We start from the raw sequence: 13,527 nt of genomic DNA on the forward strand, positions 1-13,527 counted from the left end.
TATGCGGGGCAAGAAACAGCAGTTAGAACTGGGCGTGGAACCACTGACTACTTCAAAATTGGGAAAGGAGTACAACAAGTGTGTATATCGTCACCCTGCTTATTCAATTTCTATGCAGATTATATCATGCAAGATGCCAGGCTGGATGAATCCCAAACTGAAAGGACTTCTTATGAAACATGATAAGCCAAAATCATATGGAAGAGTAAAGTTCTCCAAAAAGACTAAAGAAAGGAGAGAAGGAAAACTGACTTATTTCTTATGCCTTGGTAGAGGCTTTTTTTTCTTTATACTCTACAGCTTTTTCATCTGAATCAGTAATGTCCCCTCTGAAACAGTCCCTCACCTTAGGAGGCTGTATCCTTATTTTGTCAATGTAGCCATCATTCTAAACTTCTTTGGAATTTCTACCTGGAAATAGCTTCAGACACCCCTTCCACACGTCTATAGACTATTTTCCCAGGTCAGAAACCAACTTGGCTGTGTGGATTTTTTTTTTGTAAAATTTGCAAATGTCATTTGACTTCAAGTCTATGATCATAAAGTGACATCACAGACGTTTGCATTCTTTGGCTCCGGATGGGCTGCTGGAATGCTCTGAGCAGTGGAGGTGTCCGGGTAGAGGCCAGGATCCCCCTTAGGAGGTGCTGCTGGTTTGTTTGTGTGTTCATGCTGGGGGCCCTCCCCTCATGCCAGTGAGGCCGCGGGAGAAGGGGCGTCAAGGGTAGCCTGTGCTCTGTGTGCTGGTAGGCTGCTGTGTCGACCTCGGCACTCGTGTGCCTATACCATTGCACAGCTATTAACTGAGCCCTGCCATGGGCCCAGCCTGCTCTGGGAACCAGTGGAGCAGAGGAGGATGCGACCGTCTCACTGTGTCCCGACCACGTTTGTCTAGGGGCTGGTGAGCCAGTAGGAGCTGTCTGGGCCAAGACAGCTTCTTGCTGAGAGGACCCAGCCACAGCCCTGGGGCCTGTGTCCCTCAGGTCTTCACCAGTGCCGGCTGCTGGATGCACCGGTAGCTGAGCAGAAGTGTGGCCCGCTGCTGGGAGACGAGGAACGGGGGCTATGCCACAGGCCATCGCCAGCGGCCTCTTCCTCTGAAGGCAGCGCGTGCTGTGGACCGTGATTGTCCCCCCTGGCCGTCTGGACGGGATGACCACCTGCCAAGAACAGTTGGGCTGCTCTGACTTCTGTGACGCCTCTGTCCAGGGGTCCCATTCTCTGAGTTCCTGGGCTGCGCTGGCCAGAGCAGGCAGTTCTGTTCAGTTAGCTTTTTGCAGAAGAGAAATGGAATTTAAAAGCATAGGATCAGGAAGATAATGTTCTGTTGGCCATGAGCCTCCCTTCCCTTGTCTGTGGCCTCTCTCACCTCCCCCCCTTAACTCAGAGCTCTCTGAGGGCACCTGAGTTTGCAGCTTGGGTGCAGCCAGCTTTCCGTCACTCGGCATGTGCTTAGAAGCAGCAAGACCCTCCTGTCTTACAGAGCCCACTACTCGCCAGGCTCTTTGGTGTCTGCTGGCCCATATAACCCTCATCTCCATTTCTTCAGAATGTAAACCCCATGGAAGCAGGGGCCTAGCCCATGTCAGCCCCTGGCACAGTGTCTGGTCATAGCATTTAAGCCGTATTTGTTGAATAATGAATGAATGACATTAACTACCATGAGCCCTATTCAGTCATAAACCAGGAAGCAGAGGCTCGGAGGGGTAACACTGCTCTCTCGAGGCAGAGCTGAAATTTTCACCCAGGTCAGTCTGACACCAAGCCAGGCCCTTTCAAATACAGCACTCCACTTCTGTGTGAGAAAGAGGGGTTTCATACCATCCTCTTTGACTATTTATGTACTTTCACCAAAACTATTAGAAAATCAGAGCATGTGTGTAGATGTTGAAGTAGAATCAGGGGGCAGGCACGTGGGGACAAAAGGAGGTTGAACAGGGGAAGCCTCAGCCGTGAGAGGCGTGGTGTCTGCTGTTGTTCACGGGGCCCAGAGTGGTGGTTTTGAGATTAACCTGGTGTGTGACCTCAAGTAGATGACTCCAGTTGTGTAGCTCTGAAAGGTGCTTATCAAGAAGGAGGGAAATGACATGGTTACTCCTTTTCCTTTTCTATCCGGAGGCTGTAGAGACATAGCAGTGATGTGAATTGAAAGTGCTCGGGTAAATAATAGCCCTGTGTCGCTGCATATTGTGCAGAGTTAGGATCTGAAATAAGGATGAAAGGTGAAAATAGTTCATCAGAATTATCTTTGATAATCACTTTGGAAGCGCCACGTCAGACACCAGACCCAGCCTCTCTTAAGTTCATCACCTCAGTCTCCCCAGCACTGTTGGAAGTGACAGCTGTTTCTCTGAGCATTAAACAAAATTTGAACTTCATGTATCAAGACTCCACAGCTTGTGCCCTTGTTGGGTGAAAAATTTGTTTCGTGAAGCATCAGAGTCACCCTCAGAGTGATGCTGTGCTCACAGAGAGAGGCCTCCAGACCCTGAGAGAAGGGCAGGTGGCCAGCTCTCCTCTTCTGTCCTCCCAAGGGTGCATGGTCACATGCGTGCATCACTTGTATGCACGCTCATTAACCCAAGGAGGGGATAGAATAGCCTGTGCTTTGTTTTCTTTTTCTTTCTCTTTTCCTGTCTTTCATCCCAGTTACTTGAAATAGAAGTTTAAAGCCCACTTGAAATCGATCTTGTGTGTTTCAGTGTATGTATATGTTTATACACTCACACATGCAAGTCCTAGGCAAGACTACTTTGAGGGAAAGCCAGGTGTGACTCTGACATCAAAAATCTGATCAAATTTTGACCTGACGTCAAAATCTCATCCATGTAAACCCAAGAACATGAGTGCTTTTTTGATTTCAGTCCTCTGGTTAGCTAAGAGAGATATGTTCTATATACTATGATGTTCCTTATCCATTTTCACCTACTATGCTGTTACCCATTTTAGCAAAATGCACTTAATGTCAACACTATTTTGGTTATTCTTTATCCATTAGTGATTCAGAACTCCATGGTGTTTTGGGGTTATTTGTATCCCGGGGACCTAGGGTGGAGGCCATAGGTCTACTCTGGTAGTTGCAGTGTTCCTGAGTCCCTGCAAGTTGATGAGTTCAGTTTCCTATATAAAAATAAAAACAACTTCTCTGAGGTGAGAGAATATGGATGCTGTGTTCCCTATAAATGGGGTTATTGATGATCATGACAATCAACCCTATTGTTCAACCTGTTTAAATGAGTGCAGCCTGGTACCCCTGGTGACTTAATCCTTGAAGGTAAAGTTTCTGAGTAGCTATAGGTTGAGGGTAGTCTGGTTCTTGGCAAACAGGTAGTGGTAGTAAAGAATTTCCCTTCTAGAGTAATGTTGGAGGTGTTTATTATTATTTTACTAATCAACAGTAATGATCTCCTGGAAACTGCTGTGGGCCTTTCCTGTTATTTCAAAGTCAGTAAACATTTATTGAAAAGGGACTGCCAGGCAGTGTTCCCCGGGGGCAGTTGAAGCAGGACTCAAGCCAGCCTCAACCCCTTCCCTGGAGAGACTGCCCTCATGGGAGACTTTCTGGGGTCTTTTATTCCACCTGAGCATTTATTTCACAAACCCAGCCAAGAGTACTATAAAGGGAGGCAGCCCAGGTCACAAACCTGACATCAAAACACCCAAGCATCCAAGGGACAGGCTCTAAACCAGGTAAAACAGAAGTTTCCACAGTGGCAGGGGTACCAGCCCCAGAACACCTAGTATCTGCTGCGCCTTCCAGGATTTCAGTGACGCTAGCAAGGGGGGTGCATTGCCTTTCAGAATTCCCGCATGGTATATATTGGATGGAGAAGGCAATGGCACCCCACTGCAGTACTCTTGCCTGGAAAATCCCATGGACGGAGGAGCCTGGAAGGCTGCAGTCCATGGGGTCGCTGAGGGTTGGACATGACTGAGCAACTTCACTTTCACTTTTCACTTTCATGCGTTGGAGAAGGAAATGCCAACCCACTACAGTGTTCTTGCCTGGAGAATCCCAGGGACGGGGGAGCCTGGTGGGCTGCCGTCTATGGGGTCGCACAGAGTCGGACACAACTGAAGTGACTTAGCAGCATATATTGGACTTCCTGAAGCAGATTTGGAAACACCATGTTCTTTTGTCTTAAGATAAAGTCTACTCAAGGCCATGACGTCATTGTGTTTGATAAATGTGTACCACGTGTGACATGAGACCCGTCTGTGTCCTTAATCTCAGTCACTTAGGGTTAAAGTTGCTTTAACTTTGTGCTTAATGCTACATGTTCTGTTAAATATAATGTTACCACAGACATCAACCTAAAATAACATGAAATTTCTTCAGTCAAGTGATCTTTAATTTAAACTAAAAATAGCCTAAACTGTAGTTTATGTAGACCTCAAATATCAAAACTCCTACCTAAATGCAAGTTCCTCAGTTTGTGAGGCTCTTAGTTAGCATTTGAACATTTTAAACCAGATCCACCACCATCTGTATTCGAGACAAGCTCCAGAAACCCGAGAACCGCACTCCTCGCTGATCCTGCTGACTAGAACATTCTTTAGGGAAGTCCCTCTGGGGGCTGGCAGCACGAACCACGAACACAACGCCCTGTGGGCATACGGGTGTCAAGGGCACAGTCAGCTTTTCTGAGCACTTTGGTGGACAGAGTTTTGTCTCCAGAGAGACCAGGCTCTCTGGCCAGCTGAGTCTGGCATATGGGCGAAAGAACCTCTTTGATTTTACAAGCAGCTTGACCACGGGGAAAAAAGTTGGAAGTAAGTCACAAGTGAAACATTCCTCCATATGTGGCGAAGCCATCCTGCCAGGGCTTGGCTGTCCTCCGACTGTGGTTTCCCAAACAGCAAGGAGCGTCTGGGGGCCGCTCAGGATGTCCCAGTTGGGATGTAGGAGGGGGGTTAGGATCCCAGGTTGAGTCCCCCTGGGATTGGATTCTCCCGGGGGGCAATGACACAGTTTGACCTGCTCCATGTTCTGTGCTCAAGCTTTGTCCTTAATGATGAAGTTGGGAGCCACTTTTTTCATGAGACCTTGTATTTATGTAACCTCTACACCAGCGCTCCCTGGAAGCCATCGACATGTTCAGATCTACCCATTTGAAAGTCCTATCATTCATTTTATTTATAGATATCATATCAAACCCTAAATCAAATTTAAGGTGACTTAATATCTTTTGCCAGAGAAGGCAATGGCACCCCACTTCAATACTCTTGCCTGGAAAATCCCATGGATGGAGGAGCCTGGTAGGCTGCAGTCCATGGGGTCGCTAGAGTCGGACACGACTGAGTGACTTCATTTTCACTTTTCACTTTCATGCACTGGAGAATGAAATGGCAGCCCACTCCAGTGTTCTTGCCTGGAGAATCCCAGGGATGGGGAAGCCTGGTGGGCTGCCATCTGTCGGGTCGCACAGAGTCGGACACAACTGAAGCGACTTAGCAGCAGCAGCAGCAGCAATATCTTTTGCAGTCAGTTCCTATCTTTCCTGAAACAAAGAGATGGATATATGTGTGTCTGTGTAGATAAAGGTATGAAAAGTGAAGTGAAAGTTGCTCAGTCGTGTCCGACTCTTTGCGACCCCATGGACTATACAGTCCATGGAATTTTCCAGGCCAGAATACTGGCATGGGTAGTCTTTCCCTTCTCCAGGGGATCTTCCCAACCCGGGGATTGAACCCAAGTCTCCTGCATTGCAGGTAGATTCTTTATCAGCTGAGCCACAGATAACAAGCAGGAAAAAAAAAAGTAAAAACCTGAGTAATACCATTGAAAAATTATTCTTATTGGTCAGATGTATCTGATAATTTCTAGGCTCTCTACTTAACCCTAATTGGATGGATTCCTGGCATCTAGGCAGGAAAACAGGATTGCGTCTACCCAGAGATGATTTTCATTGTTCTGTTGAGCAGGCCGCTGCCCTAGACCAGCACAGCTACTGTGGATGTGGAGCCTCCAATTTTTTGATGTTTTCTCCTGCATCAAATAGTTAATCCACTTGATAAATATTTATTGAGTACTTGCTCTATGTCAGTCGTGAGTGGACAGGCTGGGATGGAAAGCTGTGCTGAGGGCACCTGGTGGGGTGGAAGAGCCCATGGGAAATCCCAGGAGTGGGTATTTTTCAGGGAGAGGTTTGGCAGGAGAGGCCTGGACCGAGGTGAAGGGGGAGCCAACATGTAGGCGACACGGCAGAAACCTTCCTGTCTGACAGGATAGCAGGGTAGTGGTTGGTCAGCTGAGCCATTAACTGAAAAACTGGGTCAAGAGGGGAAATGCAAAGAAATGATACTTAGGTTCTTAAACATTTGGCCCTTTTGTTTTGACTTAAGTAATGAAAACATTCATTTTGTCACCAATTTTGTGGTGGGGGCGAAAGCCTTTTCTCTGAGAGAAGCTGACTGGGCTTCCCATCACCTTCCTCACAGAAACCACAACTATAGTGTGATGAGCTTGAGTTCAGTGTCTTTTTTTTCTTTTTGTAGATTCAGCAGACCTTGAAAGACCCTTGTGAAACAGTCTAAGGGTAGATTTTTATGATTTTTTTCCTCAACTTCTACCGTTGTCTTGCCCACACCCAACTTGGCAGCAGCCTAGTTTAGCTTCGAGCTAAATTGCTTTTCATGAAAACTTTACTTTTATGCTCATATTACACTGGTTAACATAACATGTAACCACATGTATTGATTGAAATAACAAGTATTACTATTATAAATAGGCTTGAGTATAAATTCAGTTCACCTTTGGTATGCACACACTCAGCTATAGGAACGGGCCCGCTGGGTGACCAGAGGGGGCCCTGCTCACCTGGAGCAGGAGCTCGGGTGCCAGGCCCTGTTGTTCCAGGGATGGGAGCTGAGTCAGCTTCCCAGTTTCATGGGGGGTTGACCAAGGTAGCCTTTCTGTACAGGAGCACTGAGTGGTCCTGGAGTGTGCGGAGTGAGAACGCAGAGGAACTGGGGAAAGATAGTCGGAGGTGCGTGAGGAGAGCTGGGAGAAATAAGGCCGCGGAGGCATGTTTAGAACCTCTCGGCACAGTCGTCTCCGGGTCCATCTCATCTCCCAGGCTGATTTGATGGCTTATTGTGCCCCGCTGTATCTTCTCTTTCTAGGTCGTTTGTGGCACTTGAGAAACCTCTCTTAAATATGTTTGAAGGAATGCACATGTGTGTGTTTCCCACGGGGCTGTTGACAAAGAGTGAGCAACCCTTATGCACGGTGAATCTCTGCCCTGGAGGTCACGGGTCAGCAGACGGTGGGCCATCTGGTCACGGGTGTTCTGTTTCTCGGCTTCCCCTTACCGGCAGACTGTTTGTGAACTGAGATCATTGTTCCGCTTACAGTTAGCCTCCCTCATCTACATCAGCATCCTGTTGTCTTCCAGGTACAACTGGGTGGGAAGGAGATAGGCATGATCTTGGTGGACCCAGGTATAGTGATATGAATCAGAAGCCATGAGTGTTCATGAGTTTTCATAAGCCAGAGTCTTGGCTAGCACCAGTCCTTAGCTTAGCGACTTCTCTGCAGGTAGTGAGATACTGAAGCATTACGCTGGGATATGTTAGTGTGGAAAAGCAAGTCTAACCATCAGAAGAACTGTAATATTGCATTTAATATAATTGGCTCACTCATTTATTATTCATTTGTTAGGTGAATGCTGTTGGTTACATGGTTGATTAGTTTCCGCTCACTGAGTGAGTCATCACCCTCACTCTTTCTCTTTAAGCTCATGACTCGCGGTCTGCTCTGAGAATGGCAGGGAAGCAGGCATCTCCTGTGCTACTGTGTGTGATTAAGCTGTGATCTAGGTGGGCACAGGGTGCTGGCATCCGGGCCAGGAGATGAGAAGCCTGTAATGAGCGCCCTCTCCCCCTCTCCCTCGGGCAGCTTGGGGATGAACCACGACGATGACCACTCCTCCTGCGCCGGCAGGTCCCACATCATGTCGGGAGAGTGGGTGAAAGGCCGGAGCCCCAGCGACCTCTCCTGGTCCTCCTGCAGTCGAGATGACCTCGAGAACTTCCTCAAGTAAGTCCTCAAATCGTTCTGTACCATCAGTACAGTAGAAAGTGCTACAATACTTCCTAAAGCACAATAGTTGGGGTATCAGCCAATAGGAGCTGAAGTGAAGTAAGTGAAGTAAGAAGTGAATCTCTTACAGTTCAGCTGGAGAGACTTCCTTCCAGGTGTGCATCTGGTATGACATTGGCCACCCTGCTGGTGATCACAAATTTTATCAACGGAAATGTCAATGCAGTGACCATATCTTGGCAAGGTTTCATTTCACTTCTCTTCATTATTTTGACCATGAGTGGGCACCACCCTATGGCACCCGTGGCTGCTGTAGAACTGGGTGCTTCCCCAAAGCTTAGGCTGCTTCCCTGGGTGGAAGTCCATTTCCTGGGAGGAGGGCTTGCTTACCTTCCTCACGTGTGAGGCTAGAATGGGTTTATCTCATAGCCACTTTCTTTTCAGAATGTGTCTGCCTTACTCCGTTATAGATTTCAGTGGAAGAATTAGCTATCTGATGTCAGACCTTTGTCAAATAGAGTCTGTACTCAAGTACTATGTGCATCCCTTAGTGTCAGGACCTCAGGACTGAACTTATAGGCTTGACAGGCAGACCCCAATAGCTTCACCGCTTAACTGCATCATCTGTACCCCCCACAGAGACAGAAGGGGTCAGTGAGTCTCTGCTATACACAGAGCTTTTATAGTCCTGTAACACAGTAGAGTGCTCAGTGAACTCAGGAAGGAGGATCAAAGGGATCGCTCTGGCTTCTGTCCTCATCCTGGGTCTTCTTTTATGATGTTTCCTGTAGCTGGGAAACTAAGGGCTTAAAAATGGCCTTGTTAGTTTTAATATAGTCAGCCTGTGTGTATTGCGTGCATGCAACTCTTTTCTTCAAGAATCTTGGCAAGAGGCTGGGTTTTCTTTTTCCTACCATCTGCCTTGTTTTAGGAATTGAAAAATAAAAGCATTCAAGTATTTAACTCCTAACGGAGCCACAGCCATACCACCCCCCAATTGTTTTTCAGAGCTGTCCTCAACATCTCTGGACATTTCTGTCCTGGTTGAAATCCTTAAGTCTTTTGCACAGTGTGCCTCCAGCCAGCTTTCATGGCCAGGTAGGGCGCCTGGACTAGCCAGTGTCCAGAACCTGACAGCCCCCGCCCCTAAGAAAGTCTGCAGAATTGGAAATAAGCTTGCTTGCTTGATTGTTTGCTTATTTATTTAAAAGCAAAATAACCCTAACTCCCATTTTTTCTTGATTCATTCTGAGAACATATCATAGCAATCTATTTCAAAACCATTTTCATCCAAGAAAGCACTCAGACTCCCCAAGAAAAATACATTGCTATGTGAGTGATATGCCCGGGCCACTTCTTGTTGCCCAGCTCTCGTGGCCTCCAGAGTAAAGATCTGCATTCAGCTATCTGGAAAAGAGCAAAAGGTGTAGTCCCCATGTCCGGTGCTTGGTCAGTTCAGTTCAGCTCAGTTGCTCAGTCGTGTCCAACTCTTTGCGACCCCATGAATCGCAGCACGCCAGGCCTCCCTGTCCATCACCAACCCCTGGAGTTCACTCACACTCATGTCCATCGAGTCAGTGATGCCATCCAGCCATCTCATCCTCTGTTGTCCCCTTCTCCTCCTGCCCCCAATCCCTCCCAGCATCAGAGTCTTTTCCAATGAGTAAACTCTTCTCATGAGGTGGCCAAAGTACTGGAGTTTCAGCTTTAGCATCATTCCTTCCAAAGAAATCCCAGGGCTGATCTCCTTCAGAATGGATTGGTTGGATCTCCTTGCAGTCCAAGGGACTCTCAAGAATCTTCTCCAACACCACAGTTCAAAAGCATCAATTCTTCAGTGCTCAGCCTTCCTCACAATCCAACTCTCACATCCATACGTGATCACAGGGTGCTTGGTCATCTCCCCATAAATAACTTGGAGAGCACTGCTGCTTAGTTACTGGCAGAGTAGAACAAAAACCTGGGAGGTACGTTTGCAAACCGACTATCTTCTTGGCTGTTTCAGGTCGAAAGTCAGCACCTGTTTGCTGGTCACAGACCCCAGGAGCCGGCACGCAGTGCGCCTGCCCCACAAGCTGCCAGGCATGCACTACAGTGCCAACGAGCAGTGCCAGATCCTCTTTGGCACCAATGCCACCTTCTGCAGAAACATGGAGGTAAGCTGCCTCGGGAGGGGAGGGCTGGCTCGGGAAGGATCATCTGGCTTCTGTTGGTGGATACAGGTATTTACACTCCACATACACACACATATGTATATACATGTATATGCATACATGTGTGCATGGAGCACCCAGTGTGAGTCACACATGCACGCACACATACTCTCTCACATAGGCAGCTTTGCAAGGGGGTGGTTCAGAGTTACAGCTGACACTAAGAGCCTAATATTTTGTTTTGTTTTCTAATATAGAGGTCTTTCTTTGTAATATTAAGACACGGTAATATTAAGACACTAGGAAGAAAGTTAATGAGTCTGTTCCTCTTGGAGGTAATGCAATGTTGCCTGATACCAAATCCTCACAGATACAGAAAAGAACTAAAAACTACTGGATGTTGGAGAGTGTCATACGGAGAACATTTAGTGAATGATAACTTGATTATATGATAATGGTGTTAATAGCCCCATTAAAATGTTACCATTTTTTGAGCAGTGCCCACGTGTTTTGCCCTGAAGCTTCCATCGTGCCTCATCCCAGTTTACGATTACCACAGACTCCCCAGGTTACTCTCCCCAGGGTATAGATGGTAACACCAAGCCTCAGGGGTGAACTGATGATTCAGAATGGCTTGGCCAGGAAGTAAGTAGAGGAAGGATTTTACTCAAGTCTGTTCACCCCCAGAGCACACACTTTCTGACCATGCTGCAGATAGCATGGCGCCTTCTGTGGGTGGAAGTGCGCCAAGAAGGATGTGCCGGGCCCTGGGGCAGGCAGTCTCTGTGCCGGGGTCCCAGCGGGGGGAGGCCAGAGCAGCCTGCGGTCCAGCCGGAAGTTGGCAGCTGGCTCAGGAAGTGGGGCAGAGCCAGAGTTGTCGTGGGGCTGGAGGACCAGCCTGGGATGAGTGGGACTCAGGAGCCACGCAGCGGCAGTGGGCCTGGAGCTCAGGGCAGTATCTAATCTGAGGGAGGCAGCCTGCAGGGCTGGGCAGGTACCCAGAGCAAGAACTCAGGATGGGAGCAACTCCAAGACAGCCCGGGACTGCGCCTTCAGAATGAGACCTCGGGCGGAATCCCGGCCGGCACAGCAGGTCAGCCTGGACCCCGGGAGGCGGGCTGCTGCCTCTTGAGCGTTTCCTGGCTGTGTGTGAATTGGTTCAGGAAGTCTGGGTGGAATCCGCAGCGGGGACACTGCCTGCAGTTGTTCAGGGTGTGGCAGAGGGCTGTGCCTCACAACCAGGCCAGCACCTCCTGCCGGCTGTTTCCCCAAAGGGCGTTTATCCGCAGGGTTGTCTAGAATCTTTCTCTCCATTCCCCTGTGGAGGTGTCAGGAAGGGTCCCTTCCATGCCCTGGTAACAGGAAGCTGCCTCCCACTTCACATCCAGCCACGGCTGGGTTGAAGGATACCTCCCTGGGAAGATGGGACCAGTCCCAGGACCTGATCAACCCCAGTGGTCTGCCACCGTGTCTGTCACTCACCATCTGCCTTGATGTTAAGGCCTGACTGTTCAGGTACCATATGCTGGCCAAGAGGCATCCTGTTTGCCTGTCCCAACCTTCAATCCCTTAAAGTTCGTGATGGCACAGAACTCCTGGGGAGGGCAGGTTTCAGAGGGCCTTTTGATGGTGCAGTGGCAGCAGGAGAGCTGTGTGCATGGTATCCTAGAGGAGGACTCTGAGCATTCAAGAAGGGCAGGAGTGCCTGGGCACCCAAGGGGGAGAAGAGGGAAGCACCCAGCTGAGTCAGTGGACATGCCGTGGCCACTCTGCCCACTGTGGAGTATTCCCTGCCCCAAAGACCAGGCTGAACTGGCCCCACAGGTGGGCAGGATTAACAGGTGGGAGCTGGACACAGCCTGCCCCGAGATATTGGCTTCTAGAAGCCAGACTATTGCATACCAGTTGGGTCAGTAGTGATGGGAGGAAGGGTGTACAGTTCCTGGAGGCTCATGATCCCCTAGGCTAGACTCTTTCTTGCATTGTCTCATAACACCCTGACTACACCCCACGAGGGCAGGAGCTTTGACCCCCACTTAAGAGATAAGAAAATAGAGGCTGAGAGAGGCTGGGTAATGGACCAAGGTCACTCAGCCAGAAAGGGATGGGCTAGAGACCAAGCTCAGATGTGACTATTACTGCAGGAGAAAAGGCAGGCTCTATTTATTCAAAGACAGATTCCAAAGGAGAGAAAGGGACTTGGTATTTTATTTTCTTCGTTGGCATCTTTTTGCTTAAAGAGGACAGTTAGAGGTCAGCAAGTCATGATCAGTTTAGCTTCTCTCTTGAAGCTCAAAATATAACTACATAAAGGGAGATCTTTTTGCTTTGTAAGTTACAACGCACCTGAGCATTTATTCCTGCAGCTCACTAAGAACCACGAAATATGCTTCCCTGCTTGCCCTTTTTTCTGAGAATTTCACCAATACCAAAACAAAGTTGGCATTTTTCTCCCCAAATCCTAGCAGTGTTACTGACCAGAGTTTTTGGCCTCTTTAATCAATAGAAATTGATCAGAGGCCAGACAAGAAATTCAGGCAAGGCTTCAATCGGGCCCCTGCTGCAGCAGGGGGAGCAAGTAATAGGTCCCCATGCTTGCTTGCTTCCTGAGGGCTCCTTATCTGGAGTGAGCAGTGTGCTCAGGGGTTGGGCTGGAGGGGTTGTTCAGCTGATTTGCCTACCCCTTAGGTGGTGCTGGGTGCAGGGGGATGTGCAGTGCCCTGATTTTGTTCTCGTCACCCTGTGTTTGCTCCTGGCTCTTCAAAAGTGGCAGTTGGGTTTTTTGGGGGGTTTTTCTTTAACAGTTCTCTATCTTGCTGACCAATATGCTCCAACTGCACATATACGTGGTTATTTTTAGTCCCTTATACTTTTTGTATTTTGTTGCTCGAGGAGACATTTGTCCAGGTGCAGGCACTGCAGCAGAGGCTCCCAGGTGCCAGGCCCTAGCCTGTCTCAGCAGGATCAACTCCTCAGGGGCGTGGAGGTGCGTCCGCAAGCTCAGCCAGCTAAGCGTCAGCCTCAGCTGGTGCTGATCGTCCTGCTTACAAGGCTGGCGTGACTCTACCAGTTAGGAAACAGTAACTTCTCACGCTGGAGGAGAGGTCATACTAATGCCAGAGATGTGCTGGCGGAGGAGACAGACAGTTGCCTGCTGGGACCCAGGCCTTGGGGAATGCTGCCCCCAGCTGGGGCACCACCCTGTGGGATTCTCCGGCTCACTTGACCAGCGTTTTGCTCGTTTGTGCACTTGTAGGTCTGTTTCAGTTGATGTTCAGTGTGACAGGCACACATGTTGAATTGTTCCTTTCTTCCTGCAAAACTGACTCT

At 48.7% G+C, this 13,527-nt stretch overlaps 1 protein-coding gene across 3 annotated transcripts in view; it reads left to right on the forward strand.

The window, feature by feature from the left end:
- Positions 1-13,527, forward strand: part of ADAMTS17 (ADAM metallopeptidase with thrombospondin type 1 motif 17) — a 407,285-nt gene that overhangs the window by 201,651 nt on the left and 192,107 nt on the right. For 2 of the 3 annotated variants that reach the window (XM_061394239.1, XM_061394240.1), the window contains exons 9-10: positions 7,901-8,041; positions 10,050-10,200. In XM_061394239.1, coding sequence (XP_061250223.1) covers positions 7,901-8,041; positions 10,050-10,200 — 292 coding nt within the window. The remainder of the gene's footprint in view (positions 1-7,900; positions 8,042-10,049; positions 10,201-13,527) is intronic. The other variant, XM_061394241.1, reaches the window with a different exon arrangement.

Source organism: Bos javanicus, chromosome 21 (assembly GCF_032452875.1).
Source record: "Bos javanicus breed banteng chromosome 21, ARS-OSU_banteng_1.0, whole genome shotgun sequence".
Taxonomy (NCBI): domain Eukaryota; kingdom Metazoa; phylum Chordata; class Mammalia; order Artiodactyla; family Bovidae; genus Bos; species Bos javanicus.